General features: G+C 40.6%; 2 protein-coding genes across 4 annotated transcripts in view; one reads left to right on the forward strand and one right to left on the reverse strand.

The window, feature by feature from the left end:
- Nucleotides 1-10,474, forward strand: part of LOC113027706 (putative uncharacterized protein MYH16) — a 57,469-nt gene extending 46,995 nt beyond the window's left edge. For all 3 annotated transcript variants that reach the window (XM_026177416.2, XM_026177415.2, XM_080305663.1), the window contains exons 8-23: nt 2,107-2,193; nt 2,330-2,575; nt 2,686-2,803; nt 3,933-4,060; nt 5,004-5,200; nt 5,308-5,440; nt 5,529-5,745; nt 5,833-5,969; nt 6,063-6,166; nt 6,741-6,933; nt 7,010-7,213; nt 7,296-7,421; nt 7,515-7,685; nt 8,367-8,567; nt 8,657-8,803; nt 8,927-10,474. In XM_026177416.2, the coding sequence (XP_026033201.2) occupies nt 2,107-2,193; nt 2,330-2,575; nt 2,686-2,803; nt 3,933-4,060; nt 5,004-5,200; nt 5,308-5,440; nt 5,529-5,745; nt 5,833-5,969; nt 6,063-6,166; nt 6,741-6,933; nt 7,010-7,213; nt 7,296-7,421; nt 7,515-7,685; nt 8,367-8,567; nt 8,657-8,803; nt 8,927-9,079 (2,562 nt within the window). In that variant the 3' untranslated portion in view covers nt 9,080-10,474. The remainder of the gene's footprint in view (nt 1-2,106; nt 2,194-2,329; nt 2,576-2,685; nt 2,804-3,932; nt 4,061-5,003; nt 5,201-5,307; nt 5,441-5,528; nt 5,746-5,832; nt 5,970-6,062; nt 6,167-6,740; nt 6,934-7,009; nt 7,214-7,295; nt 7,422-7,514; nt 7,686-8,366; nt 8,568-8,656; nt 8,804-8,926) is intronic.
- A 1,574-nt stretch (nt 10,475-12,048) lies between these two features.
- gas7b (growth arrest-specific 7b) overlaps nt 12,049-26,213 on the reverse strand; it is a 58,625-nt gene continuing 44,460 nt past the window's right edge. Inside the window, exons 9-14 of the mRNA XM_026177417.2 lie at nt 22,518-22,596; nt 18,653-18,781; nt 17,990-18,113; nt 13,493-13,572; nt 12,724-12,822; nt 12,049-12,305 (exon numbers count right to left, since the gene is read on the reverse strand). Coding sequence (XP_026033202.1) covers nt 12,192-12,305; nt 12,724-12,822; nt 13,493-13,572; nt 17,990-18,113; nt 18,653-18,781; nt 22,518-22,596 — 625 coding nt within the window. The 3' untranslated portion in view covers nt 12,049-12,191. The remainder of the gene's footprint in view (nt 12,306-12,723; nt 12,823-13,492; nt 13,573-17,989; nt 18,114-18,652; nt 18,782-22,517; nt 22,597-26,213) is intronic.

The following is a 26,213-nucleotide window of genomic DNA, read 5'->3' on the forward strand; positions in this document are numbered from 1 at the left end:
TCTCACTTTCTGATCGCACATTGGCCAGCTGTCTTGTACATGTGATATCCAATAGGTGAACAAGTAGACATCATGTGACTGAAATCAAGCAAAGTGGACCGAATGTTACATCTCTGAGGAAAAAATAAGTCATGCTAAACTGTCACTAGCAGGACTTTCATTGAAATTATCTCATTTTTGTGTTAAATTGGTCCCTGCTTGTAACTTACAGAAGATGATGGACATGTTGTATTGTATAAAGACTAACTTTGGAGAAAGCATTTGGCTCTTTCAATATATACTTACTTACTATAGCATATATACTTCTCTAATATAGAAAAAGAGACGTATACAAACCTGTATCTTTTTGGACAATAAGATTAAAACCATTGAAGTAAACATACATTTAGTTTTGTTTCAGGATAGAACATCTCACCAGTCAGGGGTTTAGTTTTTGGAGACTGAGTAAATGAACACTAGAAATCACTTATGCAAACACAAATTGGCTGACTGCACAGAGACACACTCCTACTCCTTCATGCTCTTGTGCAAATGAAGATAAATCTCCTATCTCTAACAGAAGGGCACTTTAGGAGCACTGACCTTCCATTCCACCTCCGCACAGTGTTAACCCTCGACACAGAGCCAGCGTGTGGACACAAAGGGCTGGGTTCAGGTGTGAGCTGTTTTTTGAAGATTTAGCTGGAGGAGTAGGGGGTGGAAGAGGAGGCCCCCAGTGAGAGTCATCTATTTTCTGGCTGAAGTGTGCTGACGGCCGTGCCTCATTGCTTCCATCAGGGGGCCCCGAGACTCCGGCTTTTGTGGATCAGTCTCAACATCGACGGCTGTCGTTAAACTGGCCGTAAAACACGTGTATAAAAAATAAGTGTTTTTAATTACAGAGCACCAGTTGTTGTTTGTGCATATAATGGACCAGTATAATAAACTCATTCCATGTGTGCTGTTCCATGTTTGAGCATGAGATGAGGGTATGTACTGTCAAGTTTTATTACACTGTGTATAAACTGATATATAATCAGTTTTCTTCTACTAGTGGAGCCGAGATTTTGTTTGTAGAAGGTAATCATAGTTAATGATCTTATGTGTCTCATAATGTCAGAACATATCTATTCTTAGTACTTTATTTATATTATATCAAAAGCGTTGCCAGAAATCTAGAAAAAGTTTGGGTATATATGCTGATACTGCTTCAGTAAGCCACTTAAGTTTTAGGACTTTTTGGTTGTTGTCAATCCATCCATCTTCTGTTTATCTAGTGCTGGGGGCTGCTACCTAAGTATATAAGCCAAAACGTCCCTGTCCTTAGCCACCATCTTTAGCTTATCCAGGGGGAACCAAGGTATTCCCACGCCAGCCAAGAGATGTAATCTCTCCAGCGTGTCCTGGGTTTGCCCTGAGGCCTTCGCCTGGTGGGTGATGCCTGAACCACCTCAGATAGCTTCTTTCTACTCAGAGCCCCTCTGAATAACTGAAATCCTCACCCTGTCTGTAAGAGAGACACCAGCCACCTGTCAGAGAAAGCTCATTTCTGGTGCAGGTATCCACAATCTCTAAATCAACAGCTTCACTTTTACGCTCGTCCACATCACTGCAGCTGTGGCCTCAATCCGTCTGTCAGTCTCCCGCTCGCTCTTAAACAACGACGTGAGATACTTGAACTCCATCACTTGGAGCAGCAATTTGTCCCTGACCCAGAGAGGACGCTACAACCTTTTCCAGCTGAGGACAGAGGCCTCAGACATAGAGATGCAGATTCTCATTCATTTCATTAAGTCCTTCAGTTTTCAGTAGATATAATGAGAAAGGAGTCACTGGTAGTGAAAGGAGTCACTGGGAGGTAACTGTAGAGTTTCTCTGGTTTGAATCCTTTAGCTTCCTTTTGCCCATTATTGTTGCTTTATTACTGATGAGTGGTTCAAACCAAAACATAGTAAGAAGAAGGGTGAATCAAAGTGAGGTAAAGAGCCAAAGTATAAAGAGTATAAAGGGTTTCAGATCCCATAATGATGGACAGATAGCTCACGGCACTTTTACCCAGAAATCTTTGCATTATATTGTATAATTTTGTTGTCCGATATCCTTCTTTAACTGTTGTGTTCATGGCAGGTGGAGAAGCAGAGAGCTGATCTCACCAGAGAACTGGATGATCTCACAGATCGCCTTGAAGAAGCAGGAGGAGTCACCGCCTCACAGGTAAACTACCAGTACACAAACACTGTCGAGCTGCACACTTCTGGACTACATAATTTCCCTCATAAATAATCCCAGATTGTACAGCTAAATGCCCTAGAAAATCTAACTTAAATTACTTCCTGTGTGTGTCGAACAGATGGAGGTGAACAAGAAGCGAGATGCAGAGCTGCAGCGCCTGAGACGAGACTTGGAGGAGTCCTCTGCCCAGTCTGAAGCTCAGGCTGTGTCTCTGAGGAAGCGGCACAGCGACGCCGTCACAGAGCTCACAGAGCAGTGTGAAGCTCTGCAGAGGACCAGAGCCAAACTGGATAAGGAGAAGCAGAACCTGAGGATGGAGGTGGATGACCTAGCTGCTTCACTGGACAGTTTACAGAAGGCCAAGGTCAGGATCTGAGATCAGATGGACCTTATCTGTATTTTGAACAAGACAGCAACGTCACAGACTTTTGTGATGAGCGTGACCTAATGTGCTGTGATGTTACTGTGCCCCAGGCATCCTCTGACAGCCAGATGAAGAAGCTGGAGGAGCAGCTGTCTGAGGCCAACAGGAGAGGAGACGACCTGCAGAGGACGCTCACTGAGATCAGCGTGGCCAAGAACAGGCTCACAGGTAAAACAATGTTACACCTGTGGGACATGAGCAATTACAGAAAGTCATTCAGAAATCCCATTGTCCCATCCTGTCAGTGGCTGTGGCTCAGGCGTTAGAGCAGATCAGCTACTCACTGGAAGGTTAGTGGTTCGATCCCAGTCTGCATGCCTAATGTCCTTGAGCAAGGTACAAACCCAGTTGCAAGTTTTCTTAATCAGTTTCTTTCTGTCTTACAAGTAGGCAAAGCTTGATGCATATACTTTAAGGTTAAAGTGATCTTCTCCGGGATGTTACATGCAGCCTTAATTCACTAAAACTGGCTCCCAGTAGATTTTGTGCATGTAAAAATAATATATTTTGATGACAACTAGTTAACGATTGACACAAAAGACGGTGGTGGTATGAACTCATATTTCATATTCATATTTTAAGAATAAAAAAGATCCGTTGTTGGGAAAAAAGACTGTCAGTAATTTCTAAAAAAATTTTGAGTAATTCTTTCTTTTATATTTTGCCAACGACAAACCTGACTGACTAAGCCCTCCTGACCACTTGTCCTCAGGAGATTTGGGAAAAGATCTAAAAAGCAAACTATTTAGGCAGAAAACGAATGTGTTGTTAGGATAAGATCAAGTATGCATACGTACATTTTAATTACATTAAGTTTACCAAAGCAGGAAGGAAGGTCAATCAAAATTAGAGCAAATCCCAAATGAGAGTAAAGCACCAAAAAACTGCAGATGTGTCCTCTAATGCAACACGATCACATCTTTCATTTAAGACTCTGAGGACCTTGTCTCCAGGTTTTCTAGTGAAAATGTCTCCAAGAAGTCTCGCAGAGACACTGACATGGTGTCTATTTGACACAGCATTTTATGCTACACTAAGACATTACACAGCTCTTTTTGCATTTCTCCCATGTGAGCTCATAATAATATGAAATATTTTGTTTCAACCACTGAAATAAAATAAATGTAACTTCAAGGAAGATGTGTCTTTGCTTTGCCACCACGTTGCTATTCTATATGAACGTCTTAAACTGCATCTGCCTTTTGTAGCTAAATAATCCCATTGTTTGTGTATGGTGCCTGAATTCTGCTGCATGCTACAGTGCATCATTAACCGGTGCTCCTGTGTGTCCTGTCAGCTGATAATGCCGACGTGAGTCGACAGATGGAGGAGGCAGAGACCAGAGTGAGCCAGCTGACCCGATCCAAGACTCTCCTCCAGTCACAAGTGGAGGAGCTGAAGAAACAGCTTGATGAGGAGGTCAAGGTCTGTGTTTTGAACATAAAGCAAAAACACATACTTTTTGTCTGTTTTGCAGTTTAAAGTAGGCTTATTCAATAGAGTTAGTTACACAAACTTAGTATTTAAAACGTTTCTACTATTATAGCGTGTTCTGTGAATGTGGTTGCCTTTGTGAGGCTATTAGACTGATTGTTTTTGGTAAGATTTGGGAGAGAGTCTGGAGAGGTGGAGATGTGTGCTGGAGAGAAAGTCAGAAGAAGCAAGACAGAATCTATGTGCATGGGAATGAGAGCGAGGCAGGTGGGATGCTGGAGACACAAGTGCAGAGGTATTGTAGATGGATGATTTTAAACACCTCGGGTCAACCATCCAAAGTAACAGGCAAGTGCACCTCTACTGTGCACAGGAGAGGTGAAGAAGAAACTGCAGACAGGATGAAGCAGGTGGAAATGAGTGTCAAGGTTGATTAATGGACAATCTTCGGATTTAGTCGGCCTGGTGAAAGGTAATGGGGAAGTGTGAGTGTGAGCCTCCTAGTCTAAGAAGAGTATTATGCATGCAATCATAGATGATCAGAATCAGAATCACCTTTATTCGGCTAAGTTTGTGTACACAAACAAGGAATTTGACACTGGTACACTTTACTCTCAGCATATGAAATGTTTCAAATATGCAATTTTAAATATGCAGTATATAGACATACAAATAGTGAGTGTAATCAAGAAGAGACAAAAAGATGGGCAGTACGAGTGAAGACTAACCGACACCTCTATGTCCCAAACGGATGTGTCATTTTATCAAAGCTTTGTACGTTAGTTCAGCTTTTATATTGTGCTTGTTCTCCAAACAGGTTAAAAAACCTTTTAACAACCATGAGTGAAGTGAGTCAGTGTGTTAGCACAGATTTGTGTTACATTTCTGGGCTTTACACTGTGCTCAAAGTGTGTCTCTTCGCTGGTGTTGCCAGTGTAAGCAGGGGGTCAGCAGCACTCTGAGCTCAGTGCGGCAGGACTGCGAGGTGCTGAGGGAGCAGCTGGAGGAGGAGCAGGAGAGCAAGCAGGAGATGCAGCGCCTCGTCTCCAAACTCAACAGTGAGGTGACGCACTGGAGGACCAAACACGAGGCCGACACCATCCAGCACGCAGACGAGCTAGAGGAGACCAAGTACGTGGTGTTGATACTGGCAGCTATCATCTTCATCTGACGAGATGTGATGCCTTGAATTGAGCCTGTAATGTGTCTCAGAAGTCCAAATCATACGTGTGTCACAGGAAGAAGCTGGCAAGCAGGCTTCAGGAGGCTGAGGAGGCCGTGGAGGCCACCCAGGCAAAATGTTCCTCACTGGAGAAAACCAAGCAGAGGCTGCAGGGAGAGGTGGAAGAGCTCTGTATGGACCTGGAGAAGGTAGACAGAGCGGCTCGTTATATACTCATTTATTTGATGCCTTGCCATAAAGCTTTGGTGTTATAGCAGTGTATGGTCCCTGCCTTAGGCCAGCAGCTGTGGGCAGGCTCTGGATAAGAAGCAGAGGGTCCTGGAAAAGCAGCTTGGAGACTGGAAAGAGAAGTGTGAGGAGCTGGTGGCCGAGGTAGAGGGCTGCCAGAAGGAGAGCAGGCAACATGCCAGCGAGCTCTTCAAACTCAAGACGGCTCATGAAGAGACTCTGGAGCAGCTAGAGGCTCTGCGCAGGGAGAACAAGGCCTACCAGGGTATGACGGCACACATGTGAGGGCTGAATGAACATACAGCTGCCTGTCTTGGATTGCCTCATATGCAACTTCTTCTTTGTCCCACAGATGAGGTAGCAGACCTGACAGAGCAGCTGTCCGATGGAGGCAAGAGCGTGCATGAGCTCCAGAAAGCAAAAAAGAAAATTGAGATGGAGAAAGAAGAGCTCCAGGCCTCGCTGGAAGAATCTGAGGCCGCACTGGAGGTGAGTGCTTTATCAAGTCTAGATTTGCTCCAATATTTGAAGCTTGTCGTTTGTAAATTGTGCGTTTCTTCTTCATTCCTCCCGTTTTGCCAGGCTGAGGAGACCAAAGTGCTGAGGCTGCAGCTCGAGTTGTCTCAGGCGAAAGCAGACCTGGAGCGCCGACTACAGGAGAAGGAGGAAGAGGCGGAGGCTGCGAGGTACCTCAGCTTCCTCTCATCCTTCATGTTTCTCTGCATTCTGTTTTTCTCCACCATAATGTTTCTTTTTAAAGTTTGCAGATAATACACAGTTACACATGACACTGGAACAGGGTTTAGTCTATTTAAACTTTGGGTAACTTTCCCCCTTGATGTGGTTCGTTTGTGCAGAAGTGAACATGGTAATTGCACTCTAGTGCAAACCAAATAAGCCACACTGAGACCCTTTGAAAGAGGTGCTCGTAGTCTAGTCCAGCCAAATCTAGAGCAGCTGGTTTTTGGTAAGAGCCTTGATCCAGCCCAACTACCAGGTGTACGCTCCAAGTCCAAGTGGCTAACTCTGATGAGCATAATCATTAGCTTCTTAATTTGTTTACTTAAGTAAGCATCTAAATCTAGAACAGAACTTTTTCTCAAAGTTTTTATGAAAGCTAAAGATTCATGAACACAGAGGAGAATGAACAGAACCCTTAAGTGGCCATTAGAGCTCATTTTTGGCACTTATATGCCATCTTTATTTTGCTGTTTATCTAAGACAATGTTTTTCATCTTGTTCCCTCATGCCCAACGTTAGAAAAAGCCACCAGAGGGCGTTAGAATCCCTGCAGGCCAGTCTGGATGTAGAGGTGAAAGGGAAGTCGGAGGCACTGAAACTGAAGAAGAAACTGGAGGCTGACATCAATGAGCTGGAACTGCAGGTGGACCTGCTCACCAAGAGCAACACAGAGCTCAGCAAGAACAGCAAGAAGATGCAGCAACAGATCAAGGTCTGCTCACAACATTCGGCAAGTACAGTAAGTGTTTTCTACACCACCCTGCTCACAGAGCAAGTGTCTGTCACAGGAGCTGCAGGCTCAGCTGGAGGAGGAAGTGAGGAGCCACGAGGAGTGCAGGGAGGAGCAGGTGGCCATGGAGCGACGCTGCTCTCTGCTGGTCAGCGAGGGTGAGGGGACCCACGCGGCCCTGGAGAGCGCCGAGAGGGCCCGAAAGGCTCTGGAGATAGAACTGCAAGAGTCCGGGGAGAAATACAGCGATCTCAACAACCAGGTATTACACAGTGCCTCCGCTTCTGTTTCACTCATTCTAACCGGACCCACATACACTCACAGACTTCCTGATGTGTGTCCAGTTCCAGTCGGCTCTCAGCGGGAGGAGGAAGCTGGAGGTGGATCTCCAGACTGTGCAGCAGGAGCACGAGGAGCTCCAGGCCGAGATGAGAGGATGCACAGACAAAGCTAAGAAGGCCACCTGTGAGGTAAAACACATGAGATGACTCCATGTCGAAGCACACAGCAGATTAATACAGACGAGGTCGGTAACGCTGGAAACGGATGTTCTGTTCTGTCAGCTTGCACGAGTTGGGGAGGAGCTGCGTCTAGAGCAGGAGCACACGCTCCACCTGGAGAGAGTGAAGAAAGGACTGGAAGCCCAGATCAAAGAGATGAGCAGCAGACTGGAGGAAGCTGAGCAGATGGCTCTGAAAGGAGGAAAGAAGATCATCCAGAAGCTGGAGGGAAAGGTACACACAAACATGTCAGAATGCCTGAACTGTCGCTTCTTTTTAGCCTCACAATGTTGGAGCTGTGAAGCAACTGCTCTGGGATATGTGCAGTTACTTTAGCTAGTGTGGTCACGAGTATCCCTGCTGTAAGTGTCTGCACAGAAGAAGTACTTACCTGTTAGACTTATAAAGTAATTCAATGTGTAAAGTCGATTAATAATCAATACTGCTGTAGTTTAAATTTCTTCCAGAAGAAAATCTTGCTACAGGGCAGGCTTCATGAAAATGCTGCCTCCTGGAACTTATTTGAACCGTTACCCTAAAGTACATAAAATCATAAAAAGTCAGACCTGCAAGAAAATCCTCCTAAAAGTGATGTTTCTAAACCATTCTTTATTTTTACAATATAATAAGATGATATAAAAACTAATTAGAGGATTAAGGATTTATATTTACATGCTAGTGGCTAGCCATTTGCACATGCCTTTGCATGTAGCACACTGGCATATGCAGAAATATGACAAAACAAAGTTATGAGCTGTATGTTATTGAGTATTGGTTGTTTGGCCTGCAGTACATTTCTGCTTTTATGGAACTTTTGACAAATAACAAATTGTAACAGAGTGTGTCTTCACTAAACACTCAGTGGATAAATATGAAGCCTTCCTGCACACAATAGTAGATACTCTTTGCATGCAGGTGAAGGAGCTGGAGCTGGAGCTGGACTCTGAACAAAAGCGGCACGCTGAGACGGTGAAGACGCTGCGGAAGAACGAGCGTCGGCTGAAGGAACTGCTGTTCCAGTCGGAGGAGGACCAGAAGAACCAGCAGAGGATGCAGGAGCTGGTGGAGAGGCTGCAAAACAAGATGAAGGCCTACAAGAGACAAGTAGAGGAGGCCGTACGTCACCTCATCCTCTTACTCTGAACACGTTTCCAAGCATGGTGTTTGTGGGCTTTTTAAAATAACTCACACTGCTGTCACTTCAGGAGGAACAAGCTAACATGAACCTGGCAAAGTACAGGAAGACCGTGCACGAGCTGGATGATGCCGAAGAGAGGGCGGACATTGCTGAATCAGCGCTCACCAAGATTAGGACCAAGAACAGAGGAAGCTTCGGCAAGGGATACTCCTCCGTAAGTATTCTCTGGAACAGTATATTATCAGGTGTATTACGCGGTTTATTAAATAATAACTCCATGTTAGCCTCTTCTACTAAGTACTTGTTCTGACTCTAAGGCCTGTGTCTGTTCTAACAGGGTTACAGCACTCCGTACCCAGGCCGAGTCCGGTCACCCAGTTCAGTGGGCTCAGAAGGCGGAGGAGAGAAGATCCTCAACGATGACGAGGAGTCAGTCAGCTCCCTCATCCCAGCCTATCTCAACTCCCTCAAGAAGCTCATGATTGATTAGGAGCATGGCTTCAATTTCACCATCGTCCCCCAGAAGTGAAGCATGGTACAGTATGAAGTTTGAAACCATGGGTGGAGCCTGACTTTTTTTTGTGTATGCTGTACATTCCTGTTGAGTTGTCTACAATGTACTTGTGGCTTCCTCTCTGAGTGAAAGCTCATAGCCCTGACACATTCCAGCTTTATATCCCCTTTTTATCCATTTATACTGTAACATTTGTATGTAAAAACTAATAAATGTATTTCTAAGTGTTCCAAATTTCCAAATATCTAAAGAACAATCCTCAGGCTGATTCTCAGTCTGGAACACACCATTTTATATGAGATATTGTATTTGTTTAATACATAAAAAGCCAGACAAGACAAAGCATCAATAGTTACAAAATAAAGCTGGCACCCAGAAACTGCAGTTCCTCTAATGGCCACATGAGGCTGTTCAAAAAGCAAGTCAATCCACTACAGACTTCCAAATCAAAATGTGCAACTTTACTGTACTGACATATATACGGGGTGGCTGAGACTATTCCAGACATTTGTGCTTTAGCAGATATCCTTCTCTTTCTGTAAACATGCAGAGTTTATGGATGCAGCTTGCTAATCAAGCCTGCTAGCATTAGTATTTACACTTCCTGATTTCTTTTTTTTTTTTTTTTGCCTGTCACTTCCTGATTTCTTAGATTTTCAAATATTTGTCACACATGCATGTTTCAGATCAAACACACGTGGACAAAAGTAACTAAAGTAAACAGAAAATACAGTTTTTACATGATGATTTCATTTATTAAGGAAAAAAGTAAACAAAAGTACCGGGGGCTATGTGAAAAAGTAACTGCCCCTCAAACATAGTAAGTGGTTTGAGGGGCAGTTACTTGGGATGGAGCGTTTTTCATACATTTCCAGGAAGGATGTTGTTCCTCTTAGTAAATAAGCTCATTATTTAAAATCTGCATTTTGTATTTATTCCGGCTCTCTTTTTCCGATGTGATCATCAGGAAACTACTGTTTGTAGTCAAGATTTCCTTCATTTAAGCAAATGCGTGACAACCTTTAAGATAAATAAGGTTCAAACTGGCTGCAGTATTTATTAAACCATACATGCGAGAGGCTAAAGGGAAGTTTTTGAGTCCGTACATAAGTGGTGACTTAAATACAAAACACTTTTTTTCATGATCAACTTTTGCCTTATAAATGACTTCAGTCACTATCATAAAGTGCTGCTGGGGTGCTGTCAGCACATGGAGTAGTTTAGGCCATTAATGTCAGTGTATTTTCAGATTTCAAATGCATCTGTCTGAACTTTTCACTGACTAAACCTGTAACAAGACCTGACCAAATATGCTGTTGAATGTAAAAATATGTTTTTTAAGGAAATAAAAAACCTTTTTTTCCCCATTAACTCTGTTTTCTTGCTTTTTTTCTTCATTTTTTGGAAACAAACAAACCACAAAGCAACGCATTGAGACATGAGATACGTATTTCCATTTTATTAATGAAAAATGACAACTTTTAGCTGTTAATGTACAAAAACATCTCATTTGTCTCCTTTTAGCAGTCAAGCAGTACTAAGCAGTAATACTGGACAAGAACATTTGGTATGGCAGTTAGCTTCTGCAGTACGGTTACCAAATCCAACTGAAGCAAATGATTCATATTCCAAAACTCTATCATACTGTTAGAGATGTTTTCTTGTGTATAAAGCACTTGTATGTTTAATATATTATCAGTACCAAATATCTACCGTATGTTTTCTGTAAAAATCTATTTAATCTATTTTACATTCTTTCCACTACGATCCCCTTTCAGAGCAAATCACCTTAAAACATATTTACACATATATGTCACAGTTATGCTTCATGAACATAACCAAAAACAAGTCTGTAGCAACTTGTGTTTAGATGTCTTTGTATATGAACAGCAATTTACAGTAAAAGTTGATTAAAAATCATCTGAATGTAAAGTGCAACTGGCTGATTTAAAATTCTTATTAGAAATTTAAAAAAGGAGAAAATTAGATTTGTGAAGTGTTGCCAGATTTGGGATTTTAGTCCTCAGGAATTCACCGTTGGCTATTGCCCAACTCCTAAGTGTGATGATCAGTTACTGCCAGTCATAGTTTAGGAAATGCAGCTTGTTGGTGGCAGTCCCATAAAGCATCTGATTTCCCACCATTTATTAACTGTGTCTGAATCTTTAATGGGATTCATATCCCCTGCTTAAATTGTTTGTGTGTACAATAACAGAAGAGCCAAACTTTGAGGAACAGCACTTGGTGTGAAGTAAAATGTAGCTTGGCCTCATTAAATAAAGTCATTGTATGAAAAGAAGCCATCAGTTTCTGGTGGGTTTAGGTGGGAGGCTCGCATTGATTTTCCACAGAATGTGAGAGTCTGCAGATGTGGATCAACTGAACACTTGCGACAGCTGTGTTACAAAAGAGAAGCCTGCTTTTTTTTTTTACCATAGATTGAACCGAAGACCCACCATTAGAAAAAAAACTTTACCTTCAAACACCACTGCCATAATAAGCTGCATTTTGTTTTTAATTAAAATTAGATCTAGCAACAGTAACTAAAGGGTGGAGTCTAGTAAAGTCACCATGTACACACTGGAGACATTAAAGTACTTCATTCTGCTACAAAGTAACAGAGCAACTCTTTTTTTCTGAATGCAGTTTGCTTAGCAGCATCTGTTAAATCATTGCATTTCTGGAGTATTAGCATTACACTTCTGCCTAACATAAAGCTATTCAACACTTACAACATGTTGGTGCTTCTTAAACATTTGCCTCACCTAAGCATCCTTTACTAAAGAATATACATAAAGTTCCCATTCACTCGGCACGAGTAACAGCTTGTATAACACAAAACTATGACAGGTCTCGTCATCCCTCAAAAAACTCCCTCAGACACTGATATCATTGTCAGCAGGGGGGCTGTCAGGACGTAAAGAATAGCTCAGCACAAACTGACCGTCCCTCAGTCTGTTAGGAATCACATACAGATCAGTGTGTGCATGCGTGGGAGGGGGAAGATCCCAGCACAGACTTCCTCTCCTCCGGCACGGAGCCTCGAGCTTGCTGTATCTGGGTGTGAGTTCATCAGATAGCGCCGATATCAGATCTCGATGTCCACTGGGCGAATTTCTCCAGTTTTATTCTCCCGTACCCACGTTTCTCTGTCTTTGGTTGGGTCCACACACTGCAGTAGCTGATCCACTGGCTCCATGGTCTGAAAGAACAAACAACAGCTGAAACGTCAAACAAGAAACTTTAGCCTCTTCTTCATGCTTCAGTCACTCAGAGAAAGTAGCTCTTTGCCTCCCTCTGCTGCTACTAGTGAGGTAACTATACAATCAGGCTATTAGACCCTAAGTAATAGAACAAGCCCAGCAGAGGCCCTAGCCCTGAACCCAGGTATAATTTATTTGGGAAGCACAGATCACAGCTGGTACTATATAAATGAGTCCACCTCTCATATGTGTTGTAACTCCCATATGAATGGGGCCACCCCACCTCTTGCCCTATGCTAGCTGGGATAGACCCTGAGTTGGATAAGTGGAAGAGAACAGATGGATGGATGGATGAATGAATGACGCCTTGGTGTATACTACCTGCTGCTTGCAAAAGACAGCAGACGTTGCACTTACACTTTGGTTGAACATGTCTGTCTCATGTCGAAGGGTGGTGTACTGGCAAAGATGCTGTCTGATCATCTCCACCCGCTCGACCTCCAGTCGTTCCAGCTCCTGAGAAAAAGATCAGTTTTAACAGCTGAGTCACAGAGAAGTTACCGAAACTCAGCATCAAGTGCAGTGAATTCGCAAAACTCATTTGGAAATTCACTATTAGGAAACTGAATGGAATGGATAAAAAGAAAAAAGAAAAAGTAATTTCAGATCAAACTAGCACACAATGAACCACAAAACCCTGAAATAGACGTAAAAATGCAAAAAAAAAACCCCCAAAAAACTTATATGTTGGGTATTAAAGGGTAATTAAAGTTAATACCCAACATTAATACTAACTTGTACCACAGGATGGTGTAATAAGTGACCATAATCTTTATTTAACCAGGCAAGTCATTAAGGGGCCTGTTTTTAATCACAATGGAGGCCTGGAAGTGGGCAAAAAAAGTTTTTATATATAGCTAAAAGCACTGTATGAATGCTTGTGTGAATAAGACTTTGTAGTACAGAGCACTTTGCTCACATTGAGTTGAAAGGCACTATGGAAGCACGAGTGACATATTAGAAATAACCAATGGTAACATTTTACCCTTGGTGGTGAAAGTTTCAGTTAATTCTTCAGAAGGTAAATCCAAAAAGCACCTTTAAAGGTGTACAGACATTTTAAGTAATCGCAAAATATTACTTTGACTAAATTATGCTAACACATGTAAAACTCATGCATTCTTACCAGGCTTGTGGTGACCATCTCTTCAAACCATTTGGACTGCGACTGATTATAAAGGTCGACACAGCGCATCAGATCATCGCCTGCCACGAAGAAGAAAAACAAGCCAATTAGCAACTTTTATTTTGAAAATCTATGCACTAATTTGGCTACAACAGCAAAAAACAAAACCCCAAAACAAAGCAAGCCCAAGCACTTCATTTGGTTCTAGCATTTTACATCCAGCAGATGGTGTTGCAACCAAGATATTCCCTCACAGCTGGGGCGTTCGAACAAAACATGCATGTGCAGGGATGTTTTCTCATTACTCAGCTGATACAATTATTCCAGAGCAGCACAGATAATCTAGACTGATAGAAGATTTCATTATGATACCATGAGCAATGAGAAAAGGAAAGGTCTAATCTGTTATTTCATTAATGTGTCTGCCTGCATCCAGCTGACAACAAAACAAACACTAATCATGTAGAAGATTAGATCAGAGAGGAAATGATGCTGAGTATTCTGTTCTTCATTCTTCTTCAGTCAACATGCGCTCATATATGTGCTACATTATGTTCACATTATTCCTATTCCTCTCTCCAATGTGGCTGCTAAATATCTCACAGCCGAGCTAGTGTGGAGTAATATTTCTTACAGTATAATCAGTAGTACAGTGAAAGCGGAAGGGGGTGGATGGTTTCTTGGGGCAGACCTGGCCTATAAGCGTAGTCCACAAATTTTCAATTGGGATAGCATCAAAGCTTTGGGAAGACCACTCCAGAAACTTAACTTGCTTCACTTAACATGATTGACGTGTGCTTAGTTTGATTTTCCAGTTGGACCATCCAACTGTTTCAACCATGCAGTAATTCATTTAAGGTGAAGCTGAAGAATTTGGAACTAGTTCTTTATAAATCACAGGTACTTTATGCAATATATCAGTATAGAGAACATTTATATCCAAATCTGGTTTATAGGTCTTCCCTCTTGCCTGGACTCATATTTACCCACCTAGATTGTTTTAGTATGAACCCAGTTATGAGTTAAGGCTTTAGTTTAGTTTAGAAGACATAAAACAGTTCCTACATTAAACATTTGTCGCTATGAGTTCTATTCACGTGGATATCTCTACAGCTGATATCTCCAAAACTGAACAACTCTTTCAAAAATATTCTAAAAGGACGAAAAGAAATACAGGCCATAAGAAAGCTGTAATAAACTGCTCCTTTTGTGTACAATGCATCCATATATATGGATCTTGAAATGTTCTAGCACTTCTTAAAGTTCTTGCTGCTGCAGCAGAATTTACAGTAAACAGGGTTTTCTCTCACTTCAGCTCAGAATGGCTTCTATAAATAAACAAAGAAAAAAATGAGAAGCACATGCGCATAAGCCCTCCAAGAAAAAAGAGACTCTAAGAACAAATACATATATACATATATATATATATATATACATATATATGTATATGTATATATATATATACACACACACACACATATATATATATACATATACATATATATATATATATAAAGTAATGGAGTCTATAAAAGGGTGATCACAGCTTCAGATGGTTGATTTAAACTGTAAGGAAATCCCTGCTATCACTGCTGTGTGAAATCCAATGCAGTGAGAACGATAATGAGACTTTGTTATAAGCACACAGATGCCATGCTTTATTTGTTTTGGCATCAGACTCCTTTCTGCTTCCCTCACACTGCAGTCATCATCATTGGCAGCCAGACACCACGAGCACTGTCAACAACTGCCGCTTTTTCTTTTTTACCTGGTTGCATAAGCAACAGAGGAGGGATCGCTGTGTGTGTGTGTCATGAGTCACGTGTGGTCATGCCTGGTTGGCCCATGACATCACACTTTGGTGGTTTACATTGTTGGCTCTTAGCCTGTCACTTTCCTCAGGTGGCACAGCTAGTAAAAACTTTTATAATCATCAATCTGCTGCAGCTACTTTTCCACTCTGGCTCTTTTCCACCTCCCGCCCTTCTAACATGCACATGTGCTTTCACTATTTTCAGTGGCTTACGATCCATTGTTCACGCAATGTGACATAATGTTTTGTTTGTGAGGAGCAGTGGATGAACCCTTTTACCCTAGTAAAAAAAACAACACCACAGGTAACGGAGACTACAGCATTGCACCATATATGTATTGTTACACAGCTGAATGCAAAGGTGCCCAGTTGCTCTACTTTTACTCTTTATAACTGGCAAAAAAACTTTAAATAGAGGTATTCATACCGTTTATAAATACTGAAGTTATATTGAAATGATAAACCAAATACTGAAACCAGTGAGGACACCTTGGATAATCTTCCCGACTGAAACCTAGAATGGCCAACATTTATAAAATGGGGCTAAAAATTGATTTTATATAACCTGAAACGAGTGACTATGAACTCACCACTAACATGTTTACTGAGGTCAAGTCCCAAGACCATTTTCCCACAGACTTCTAAAGGACCGGAAGTCTTTTGCAACTGCAACCAGAGCCCCCCACCCCTCACTGTTGTTATAAAAAGAAAGCAGGTTTAAGGCCCTTCCACGCTGGCTTTGCTTTTTAAAAGCTGAAGCTAAGTACATCTTTTATACAATCTATGATTATTCTATTGCTGAAAATAGTTCACAGGAAATGCATGTAACATTCGTTCAAATTTAGAATACTCAGCTCCTTTCTGAAACTGCAGATTGTGCTGAAATAATGAATTAATCAATCATCAGCATTGGCAGTATTGTCTGTCTTCCTAAATCCTGCTTAGTGCCCCAAAGAACATAATATATCCTTTATTCTTGCCCACTTCAAAGCAGTGAGAAGAAACAGACACCTCATATAATCAAACAATGCAACAAAATTGTTTCTTTAGCAAGATTTGAAAAACAGCACAGGTTGTCAGGCTACAGCAGGGCAAACAGTGGAAGGATGGTACATCTCCCAGCCCAAGGACCACGGAGTTGAGCATAATTTATGATGTCCATATCAGCGACATCGAGGGATTTTCACTGACGTATTTTGCACACACCGCCTCATTGACAGTAAACACTCTGCAGAGATGCGGACTGCCTTTGCGATACCCAACCTCAAGCACAGAAGCAGAGAAGTCTCTTTCCCAGTCTATTAGGAAAATATGTGTTTTTTTTTTTTGGGGGGGGGGGGGGGGGGTTCTCCCAGTCTGGGTTGCAGCACTGATAGAGCTCATGACTCATGCAAAAAGACAAACAGAATCCCGGTTCATAGGCCAGCTCAAGTGAAGGGCTAAAGAAACACTGAAGGAGGATTCAGATTTCATGTTCAGTAAGTTAGCTATTTACAGGGTCTAAACTTTTACATGCAGGCACTGGAGGGTCTCATAGTTACATTTTTAGGAAAGAAAAGATGCAACGCCTTGTGCTTATTTAATACAATGCTTTTCTAACTGCATAAAGTCGACTAATTATTTCTCTTATTTAGAATTAGCATTTTATCTGACTGGAACCCATTATTAGATTCACTTATTTAATCTAAATTCTATTAACACTATTTCTGAACCTATTAATGCTCCAACCTGTGGCTGCTAACTAAGGAATGGGAGAGGACTGAAATTAATCATGAAAGAAACTTCTGTGCCAAAGATAAATATATTCACGGCGGCAGAAGATATGAAATGTTGACAGAATGTTTATTTACATTCAGACACTTCAGAACTCATGGCTGACCTGATTAATTTACTGATACGAACAGAATTTAAATGTATGTTCACATTTGCACACAATGACAAGTAGACCTGCATTTGTCAAACTGTGTGAGTCCTGCTGTCGGTGTAATTTATTCTTTTAGATTAACTGAGGATAGCACCACCACAAACTACCGCTGATGTGATGATGAAATATATTTTGGGGTTATATATATATATATATATATATATATATATATATATATATATATATATATATATATATATATATATATATATATATATATATATACATACATATATACATATACATACATATATACATACATATATACATATATACATACATATATACATATATACATACATATATACATACACATATATATATATATATATATATATATATATATATATATATATATATATATATATACATATATGTATACATACATATATATATATACACACATATGTATATATAACATAACATCAGTGTAGAATAGGAAGTTGAGAAGACTCAACAAAGTCTTTTAGCACTGGTTTGGATCCAGTAAATTTCTGCTGAAGTAAGTTTAGTTTGAAAACAGATGTTGTGCACATACAGTCATAGTGGTTCTTAGAACATTTTGACAGATTTGTTTAAACTACATAATTTTAAACCTAGAAATTTAGAATTTACATGCAGTACCATTAAAGTCGGGAAACAGCGACCAACGGTGAATGTTTCACAGCCACATGAGAGGGTACAGAGTAAACAACAAATACCTCAGTGAAAGTGTGACCCTATAAAGACCCATGGTTTGACCTTTGCCCCATGCTCTGACCTGCTTGTGTGGATTTCCTGCGGGCTTTTTTGATGTCTTCTTCAATCTTGTTGCTGAGTTTGATCTCCAGCTGCTGCGTCTTTAGCTCCAACTCTTTCTGCCTGTCAGACAGAGCTTTACGAGCCTGCCAGAGATAAGAGTCTGAAGTAAAGACTTTCACAAAACAATCTGAATTTCTGGCTGAGCTTCAGGCAGCAAATGTTTTCCTTTAAACAATGTGCAGCATCACGCTAACACGATAAAATAATGTTACAGTCTTCTTCAATTCACCACAGTGATAATGCTGTCTGCACCATTCATGCATCACTCAGTGTTAAAGCTTTCTTTTGACAGCCAACAATGTCAGTAACTTATTTGCAGTCCTGCTTTAAATGCTCAGTCGCCCATCAGATTACTTTATTTGAGAGAAACTGTTGAGTCCTTTCTCAGCATGATCGCTGATCATAAAGACACTGACAGATGATGTTAGACGAGCTTTACCCAGTTGCTTTCTATTGTATATATAAACAAAGACAAAATATCCAACAGATGAGAAACAGCCATCTGCTTATAGAAGAAATGTGGAATTATAATCAGCAGTGAGATGATTCCCTAAATAGTTTATACTGCCATATGAAATAATATAACGTACATGAGTTCTTATATTTGTATGAGCTTGGATACCTTCTCCACAGCCGCATAGCGGCCAACCATCTGCTTCCGTAGGTCGGCAATGTGGTGGTCGAGCCTCTTCATGTCCTTCTTAAAGTTTTCCCTGAAGGTCAGGAAGGGCTTCTCCACTTCACTCTGGAGCTGCTCAAAGAAAACAACACATACTGAATACTGATTTTTTCTGAGCAGAAAAAAAATGATGAAAAGCTAGTTTCAGGCAAGCGTTTGTCAGTAAAACATGACTGGCCATTGCTATAATAGAAAAATAGCCCTTTATTGTCATTGTACATGTACAATGCTCTACACCAACTGTGCCGTAATAACATATAGACAGCAGACAGCAGGAATAAATAGCAAACAGGAGAAATACTGACTGCAGCTTTCCTGCTATGACAGAATTGATTCATTAAACTTACAGTTCCAAAATTTCTGAGTATCTTCTTCTTTGAGATAAAAAGGTGAGAGGCACAGACATTAGCCAAAAGTTTTGCTAGTGGCTAATTAGCCAAATATTTGCACTGTTGGCTAGTCAAAAACAGTTTAGCATTCATATACTTTGGTTTGTTGAATCAACAACAAACCACAGAAAATGTAAGTGAGGAAGATTATTCACAGAAGGAGAAAGTCTCCCGGGAGTGGACATCCCAGCAAATTCCCACAAACCTCAATAAGCTAAAGCAACGTTTCAAATAAGAGTGGGCTAAAGTTCCTCCACAATGATGTGAGAGACTCATAAAGTCAAACAGAAAAAGCTTACTTCACTTTATTACAGGTACAAATGCTTCTACAAGCTACCAAATCACATGATGCACTTAATATTTCACACCATCTGCTTCTGCATTTATACTTAGTTGCTGTTAAATGAATAAGGATAGTGTAATATGTCATTTGTTGTCAGTCATTTGAGGTTGTTTTTACATGTCCTTTTTTTTTAACATGACCGTATTTACAAAATAACGCATAGAAAAGTCATTAAGCCACTCAGGTCCATTGTATGTCCTGACACTGATACAAAATAGAGCCAAGTTTGGTCTCATTTAGCACTTCGTGACTTATAGTGTTCACTACTCAAAACCATGTGGTACTTTGATTGGTTTCAGAATTCTGGTAGCTGAAAGGGAAAACAAATGTGTCAGGCAGATTCATGCACTGAACAACAAATACAGCGACTGTTAATGCACATTAAGAGAAGTTTCAATAAAATGACTTCTTCTTCAAGAGCAACTCAGGTTTATAGAGTTTAGATTACAGTAATGCTAGTGATTAATCACAAAGGGACACCCTTTAATCACCTCTCTGTTTATCAGATTTAATTATCCAGAACCTTAATTAGCTCCATTCGCTCTGGTTGCATTCCATATATCATGTCATCATCTTCTGACACTGAGCTATTTTAGATCACAAATGCTTTGATATGAAGGAGCCAAGCAAAAACCAGAATCTCAGTTGTTATCATTCATTTGCTTCTCTTTTTGCTTGATCCTTTATTGGTAAAGTGGCTTTTAAAGTTAACAGCACATCTTCCAGATCCAAGTTTCTGACAAGGCCATATTATTTTTGAATGCCAGCAGCAAGCCCGTCACTGGTAATATGCAATGTGGTGTCCTGTCCCAGCTGTCAGTGATGAATGAGATGTGCAGCTCCTTCCTGCAATCACACCGTCATTCAAAATTCATTTCCACTTAAACCCTTCCTTCTCCTCCAAGAACCTGGAAAAGTGCCGCACATCTGTGCATCCCTGGAGGATAACATCACCGATTCCATTTCCTCCATCACTCCAGCTGGAATCCTGGCCTCTGTCTTTTGTCTTCCCCTCTTTCCTTCGACATCAAACATCGAAAACGATCTGAAAATGAAGAGCGCTAGCTGGCCCCTTGAAGACTTTGAAAGCATTACTGAGTTCTTAAGACAGAAGATGCCTCGCTCGTAAATCATCTGCTACCGGTTCCCGCAGTCTTTCTGCTTGTGGGGAAATCGCGATTAAAAATTATTTTTAAAATAAATCAATAAATAAAATGTTGAGTCAAAGCCTCCGTGTCACACACATGTGCTTCAGCCCACAGAGCCATCAGGAAGCCCTTTACTCTATGTCACTGCATTAGAAGGCAGTCTGTCTGCCTAGTGAGTCACATGTGCTGTAGGCTGCAGTACCCGCAGCCAATATGGACGTACTGTAAAACCAAGCAGCAGCGACCGTCCGGAGTGATCAGCCAATAAAATACAGTGTGACCTCTTCATCATAAGGCTTAAAGAGGTTAAACAACTGGAAACATTAGTCCACCTGATAAAACATCCCCCAGTTTATTCAGTAACTGTAAGGTGAAATAAGAGCCTTGGCTCTATGAATAAGAGACGCTCACAGGGAGATGCAGGAAGTCTCTTTGTTCAAATCACAGGGCCACAGTCACATTTATCACTGTTCAGGGTCCCTGAAGGTTACGTTAAAAAGTTAACTGGGTTAGATCACATCTTATGGCTTTTATCTAAGCTAAACCTATTTTCAGTGTAGGTTTAAATGACCCACTTTTAAAAAAGCAGGAGCCTGGGGAAAAGAGGAATTGATGGGCTTTAACAGAAAGCTCAGCAGAAGTGTTCACACCAGTACTCTGTAGTTTCCAAACAGCTGTGGATAAACTGAGTGGCTGGTTGTTAATGCATCAGACTGAAGAAGCGAACTGAACTTTGGCTAAACAAAGTCGGTTAAAAAAACAAAACAAAAAGTGAAGAAATCTTCATTTAGACCTTTGTTTGTGCATTCTCATAAACGCGCGATCTCAAATGAATGAAAACTGTAAAAATGTTGTGTTTTTTTACAAATGTGATGCAACGCAAATAACGTATTATAAAGCTAGGTCGCATTCAATCAGAATATCCTGTCTTCCTTCTCTCTCCTCAACTGGTCGCGACAGATGGCTCCCTGAGCCTGGTTCTGCCGGAGGTTTCTTCCTGTTAAAAGGGAGTTTTTCCTTCCCACTATCGGCAAGGTGCTTGCTCATAGGGGGTCACATGATTGTTGGGTTTTTCTCTGTATGTATTATTCTAGGGTCTACCTTACAATATAAAGAGCCTTGGGGCGACTGTTGTGATCTGGCGCTGTATAAATAAAGTTGAATTGAATAGCAGAGACAAACTGATTCCTGTCCAGAGTGGAAGGCACTAACTGTTAGTTTGTTTTAATCATTCTGATAAGAGAAACACAAATAAAACAAGAAACAGCACCCTCATTTTGTGCATGTATTCACTTTTATATCAGTGTAAAAGTCAAAATATGTTGTCACCATGTACTTCCATGTTCCATTTTCTCAGTTTGTCTTAAATAAATAATGGCACGGTGCAATATGTCATGTTAATCTCACTTTGCATATAATCTAATTTTAAGACCTGCTAAAACCAGGTTAGGTATTTCCTAAAGTGACAGAGGGTGTCCTTTCTTTCTTTTTTACCACGACTAACTTTAAGCTGTTGTTGTGAATGTAATCTGGCCAAAGAAAACAATGTTGCCTCTTAAAGCCAGTTCTGGTTTGGTCTAAACTATGTCTGTGGTGTGCGGGGGAGGAATCCATTCAGCATTTTGTAAACAAAACAAACACTGGACATATCTTGTATAATATAGCGATGCTAGCTTTGTGTTTATTGGTATCCACCCACTTCATGTTGCCACTGGTAGTTTTGCCTGTTATTGAGACATTCCGTGGTCTCTGGTTGCCACATTGTTGCTAAGCTTTTCCTGTCTGCATCTATTGTATGCCCTTTTGTGCTTTAAGAGATAGACAGGCATGGCGAATAATCAGGCAGTCAGAATACTATGAAAAATCTGTTTAGTTAATATTTGGTTTCATATCTTATTAACCGGATCCGACAGAGTTTGATGAATTACCTTCGAGGAGAACTTAAGGTGAACTTCAGCTTCGTCTGCCAGGCTCTTCTTCAGCTGGGCCCAAGCCTCCCCCAGAGTACTGAGAGCAGATAAGAAGGAGGGAGAGTGTGAGTGGTTAATATATTACACAATAAAAGACCACACACACTTTTATAAAGACTCATAGGGTGGGCATGGAAGCTGTCAGAGAAAATGGGGGGGTAAGACGGAGCCGAGGGAGCAGGATGAATCCCCCACACACACACACACACACACACACACACACAGAGTTGAGGCTCATGAGTAGTCAGTGCAAAAGTTCACAGAAGCACAAGTAACCGGTAAATCTACAGAGCTGAGCTGAGGTCCACCGCCAGTTCAACAGATGATTAGGATGTATGGGACATGAGATATGGCTCCACTTATTCTCTCAGCTTCGAGTGCAGCTTTCTCAACACAGCTGGGGGCAGTAAAACTCAGAAGGCTTGTTTTGAAGACGAGATGGTGCACATTACATTATCTTCACACGCAACTTGTCTTTTTAATAGTGCAGATATATGTTTGCATTCTTAGACAGAATGGTTTATGGCAACAAGATCATGAAGACTGTAAAACAATCACTTGCTTAGGCAGACAGTCACAGACACACGGCTTTAAGTCCAGGACTGGAGGTCTTCGCGGGTCAGCGGGTCACTTCAAAGCGCCGCTCTGAGTGGAAGACCTGTGGAATTCCCTCACACTGACATCCAGAACATTCCAAACACTGTCAGAGCAAATTCGGGTACCTCCAGATCGACGCCATCTAAACCATTGCGAGCTTTTCAAATCATAGAGATCATTTTAAAGCTTAGATACAACAAAAGCTGCCTAACGGCAATCAGCAAGCATGATTTCTATAACAGTTACACCAAATCATCAGTGTCGTCCAATCAGGTTGCGGAATAAGCTGTGCACCTTTCTTCAGGTGAAGGTTTGTGCCTATTAAATGCTTAATAAGTTCATTCTTGTTTCTCCCACCTCTTCTTTGCTTTTTTAATTATGAAATGATTTGCCTGACAGATAGCTAATATCATCATAAAAAATTAATGGCATAAAAAACTGATGCACCACCGGGTGTTGGCTTAATTGTTGATTCTAGTGTGTCCAGGTTATACCCAGCCTCTCACCCTGTGACACCTAGGCCACGATACACACCAACCCCTTGACTCAAGACAACATTTCAGTTTCCTGCTTTTAAAGTTCTCGAAAAGTCCTGCTAGACACAAGTCATGCAACTCGACAACCATCTTGGTAATATCTCTAGGGCCTTATTTGGAGAGCTATTTTAAAGCTTCTATCTAAATGAAAGGGGAGACATACATCTAAATTGAGCAGTCACTGGCACATAAAAACAGCATGTGTTAACCCACGACTGTTTTCTACACTCATTGGTTTTAACAAGTCGATTTGCCTGTGTGAAATTGTGTGAATGTGTCAGTGTCTTCTGAAAAGTCTAACCTTAACTATCGGAGTTCACACACACTTTACATTGGGAACTACAGAAATTGACCCTTTTGTCATAACAGTGACATCGTTGTCTTTAAAGACTGAAAGCAGATGTGTTTATGTTTGATGCCTCAGTAACAAAGGTATGGCTGAAATGAAGATAGATGTCAGCATTAAAAGAGTCAGCCACCATGGCTGAACAAAGAAAACAGCACCACCGACAGAATCTTCCTATAAATAAGCAACACTTCTGTTTACATTCAGTGGTACTCACTGAAATGTAATCTGTATATCCTTGAGGTCTGACCAATGCGCTGAAGATATTTATTTATTTATATTTTGCTCAAGTCATAAAATCCTTATTTCGTTGTACATATACAATAACAATAAAGGGCTATTCTATTCTATTCTATTCTATTCTAATGTTCAGCTGAGTGTAACACGAGTTTAAGTAAAGCAGAAAATTCTCACATTCAAAAATCTAGAACCATCAAATGTTTGGCATGCGTGCTTAAAAACTGACTTAAATGATTGAATTGAAATACAACTTTTTCACCTAATAAATCAATTTTTTGGTTTGTGGGTAGAAAAATAAGCTTGAAAACACTCCTTTTCTACACACAAGAAGGCTATTTTATTATTCTTTGCTCAATATAGACCAGATTAACAGCTCATACAGATGCAGTATCTTTCCACCTTAAAAAGACATCAGATGAAAGACAAACCTTGAACTAAGAGGAATCTGGATATTATGATTCCAAACTGGAAAAACTGCACCACTTCAAACATTCTTCACACTCAATAACTTATATGTGCCATGTGCCTGCAATCTTGCATTCCCAAGTGACAGTCACTTGGCAACAAAATGCTGCATCTCAGGGAAAATGAATCTCTTGCCATGCACTTCCTCATTCAGCATAGTACAGTATTGGTAACTATAAAAAAAATGGTCACATGCCTCACATCCCCACCAAACAAATGGCAAATTCAGGAATAAATAGATGGCTGGTTCTGGGCTGCGGCTGGTCGGATGGTAGGAACCGACCAACAAAACAGTGATTGTCCTGTGTGACAACAGAGCCAGCCTTAGGGACGGCATAATGAAAGCATTGTGTTGCACTTTTGTGGGTGTGGGCAGACTGAGCTGGCTGGCATAATCTGGATTCTATATGGGACAATTCCATCCCACTCTGTTACCATCCTAGCATGAAGAGGGGTTATCTTATATGCATGTAAACACTGAAAGGGAGGGTAAGTGTAGCTGAACCCCCCTTACATCCGTGTACAGTTTGCCTTCTTTCTTTGTCTGATAGAAATGATAATAATGTCAAATAAAGTGTCCAATATTTTTCAGCCTATGTTATTTTTGCTGAATTCAAAATATGCTAGCTCAAGTCTAGAAGAATCTGAAAGTTAGCTAGAATGTTAGCTAGCTAATGGTAGCTAACATTAGCAACCAAATCAGCAACAACACACATTCATGTATTAATCTGAGTGATTTGTTTTAGCCCGTAATATTTAAAGAAAGACATAACTCTTGTACAGGTATTCTGCCAGCAAGTTTTAAAGTCACTTTTTTTCTAAATAAAACTTTTTATGAATTATTAAAGTTCCTGTTTAAATTCCTGTTTTGAAGCCTCAAGCATTTTTTGGCATCATCATCTTGGTGTTTTCAAACCAGATCTAACAAACAAAAAAGATCACACTCACTGTCAGTCACAAGTCATAAGACACTGAGTGTTTCTTGTGTAATCTTCTTTTCTGAAACCTTGAATGACTGAAATTAGCAACATGAACAATGCTTTATTCAGTACGACTCAAAATGAGTGACTGACATCATAAAGTTTTCAAGTCTGCGGGCCATTTTCTCCCAGAATTCTGTAGGACTGGAAGTCTTTTAGGAACCAGATGTCTCGCCATCTGGTGGCCATTAATAGGAATCCAAGTTAGAGGCACTTCCACGTTGTTTTCAAGCCAAAGACTTGTTTTATACTGTAGTTGCACCACATGAACGACTTACACTGAGATTAGGCAAGAAAAGTTACAAAAAATCAAAGTTACATCACTGGCAAAGTAGGAAACTGCAAGTTATTGTAAACCATCTTAGAAGAGCAGTTCTGCTTAGTTTTAATGCCTAAAAACCAAATCAAACGTAAAAAAACCAATACATGAACTGTAAAATAGTGGTTAATTTAGGTATCATTTAATTATTTAACATTATATTTTAGGATA

This window comes from Astatotilapia calliptera, chromosome 8 (assembly GCF_964374335.1).
Source record: "Astatotilapia calliptera chromosome 8, fAstCal68.1, whole genome shotgun sequence".
In the NCBI taxonomy this organism is placed as follows: Eukaryota; Metazoa; Chordata; class Actinopteri; order Cichliformes; family Cichlidae; genus Astatotilapia; species Astatotilapia calliptera.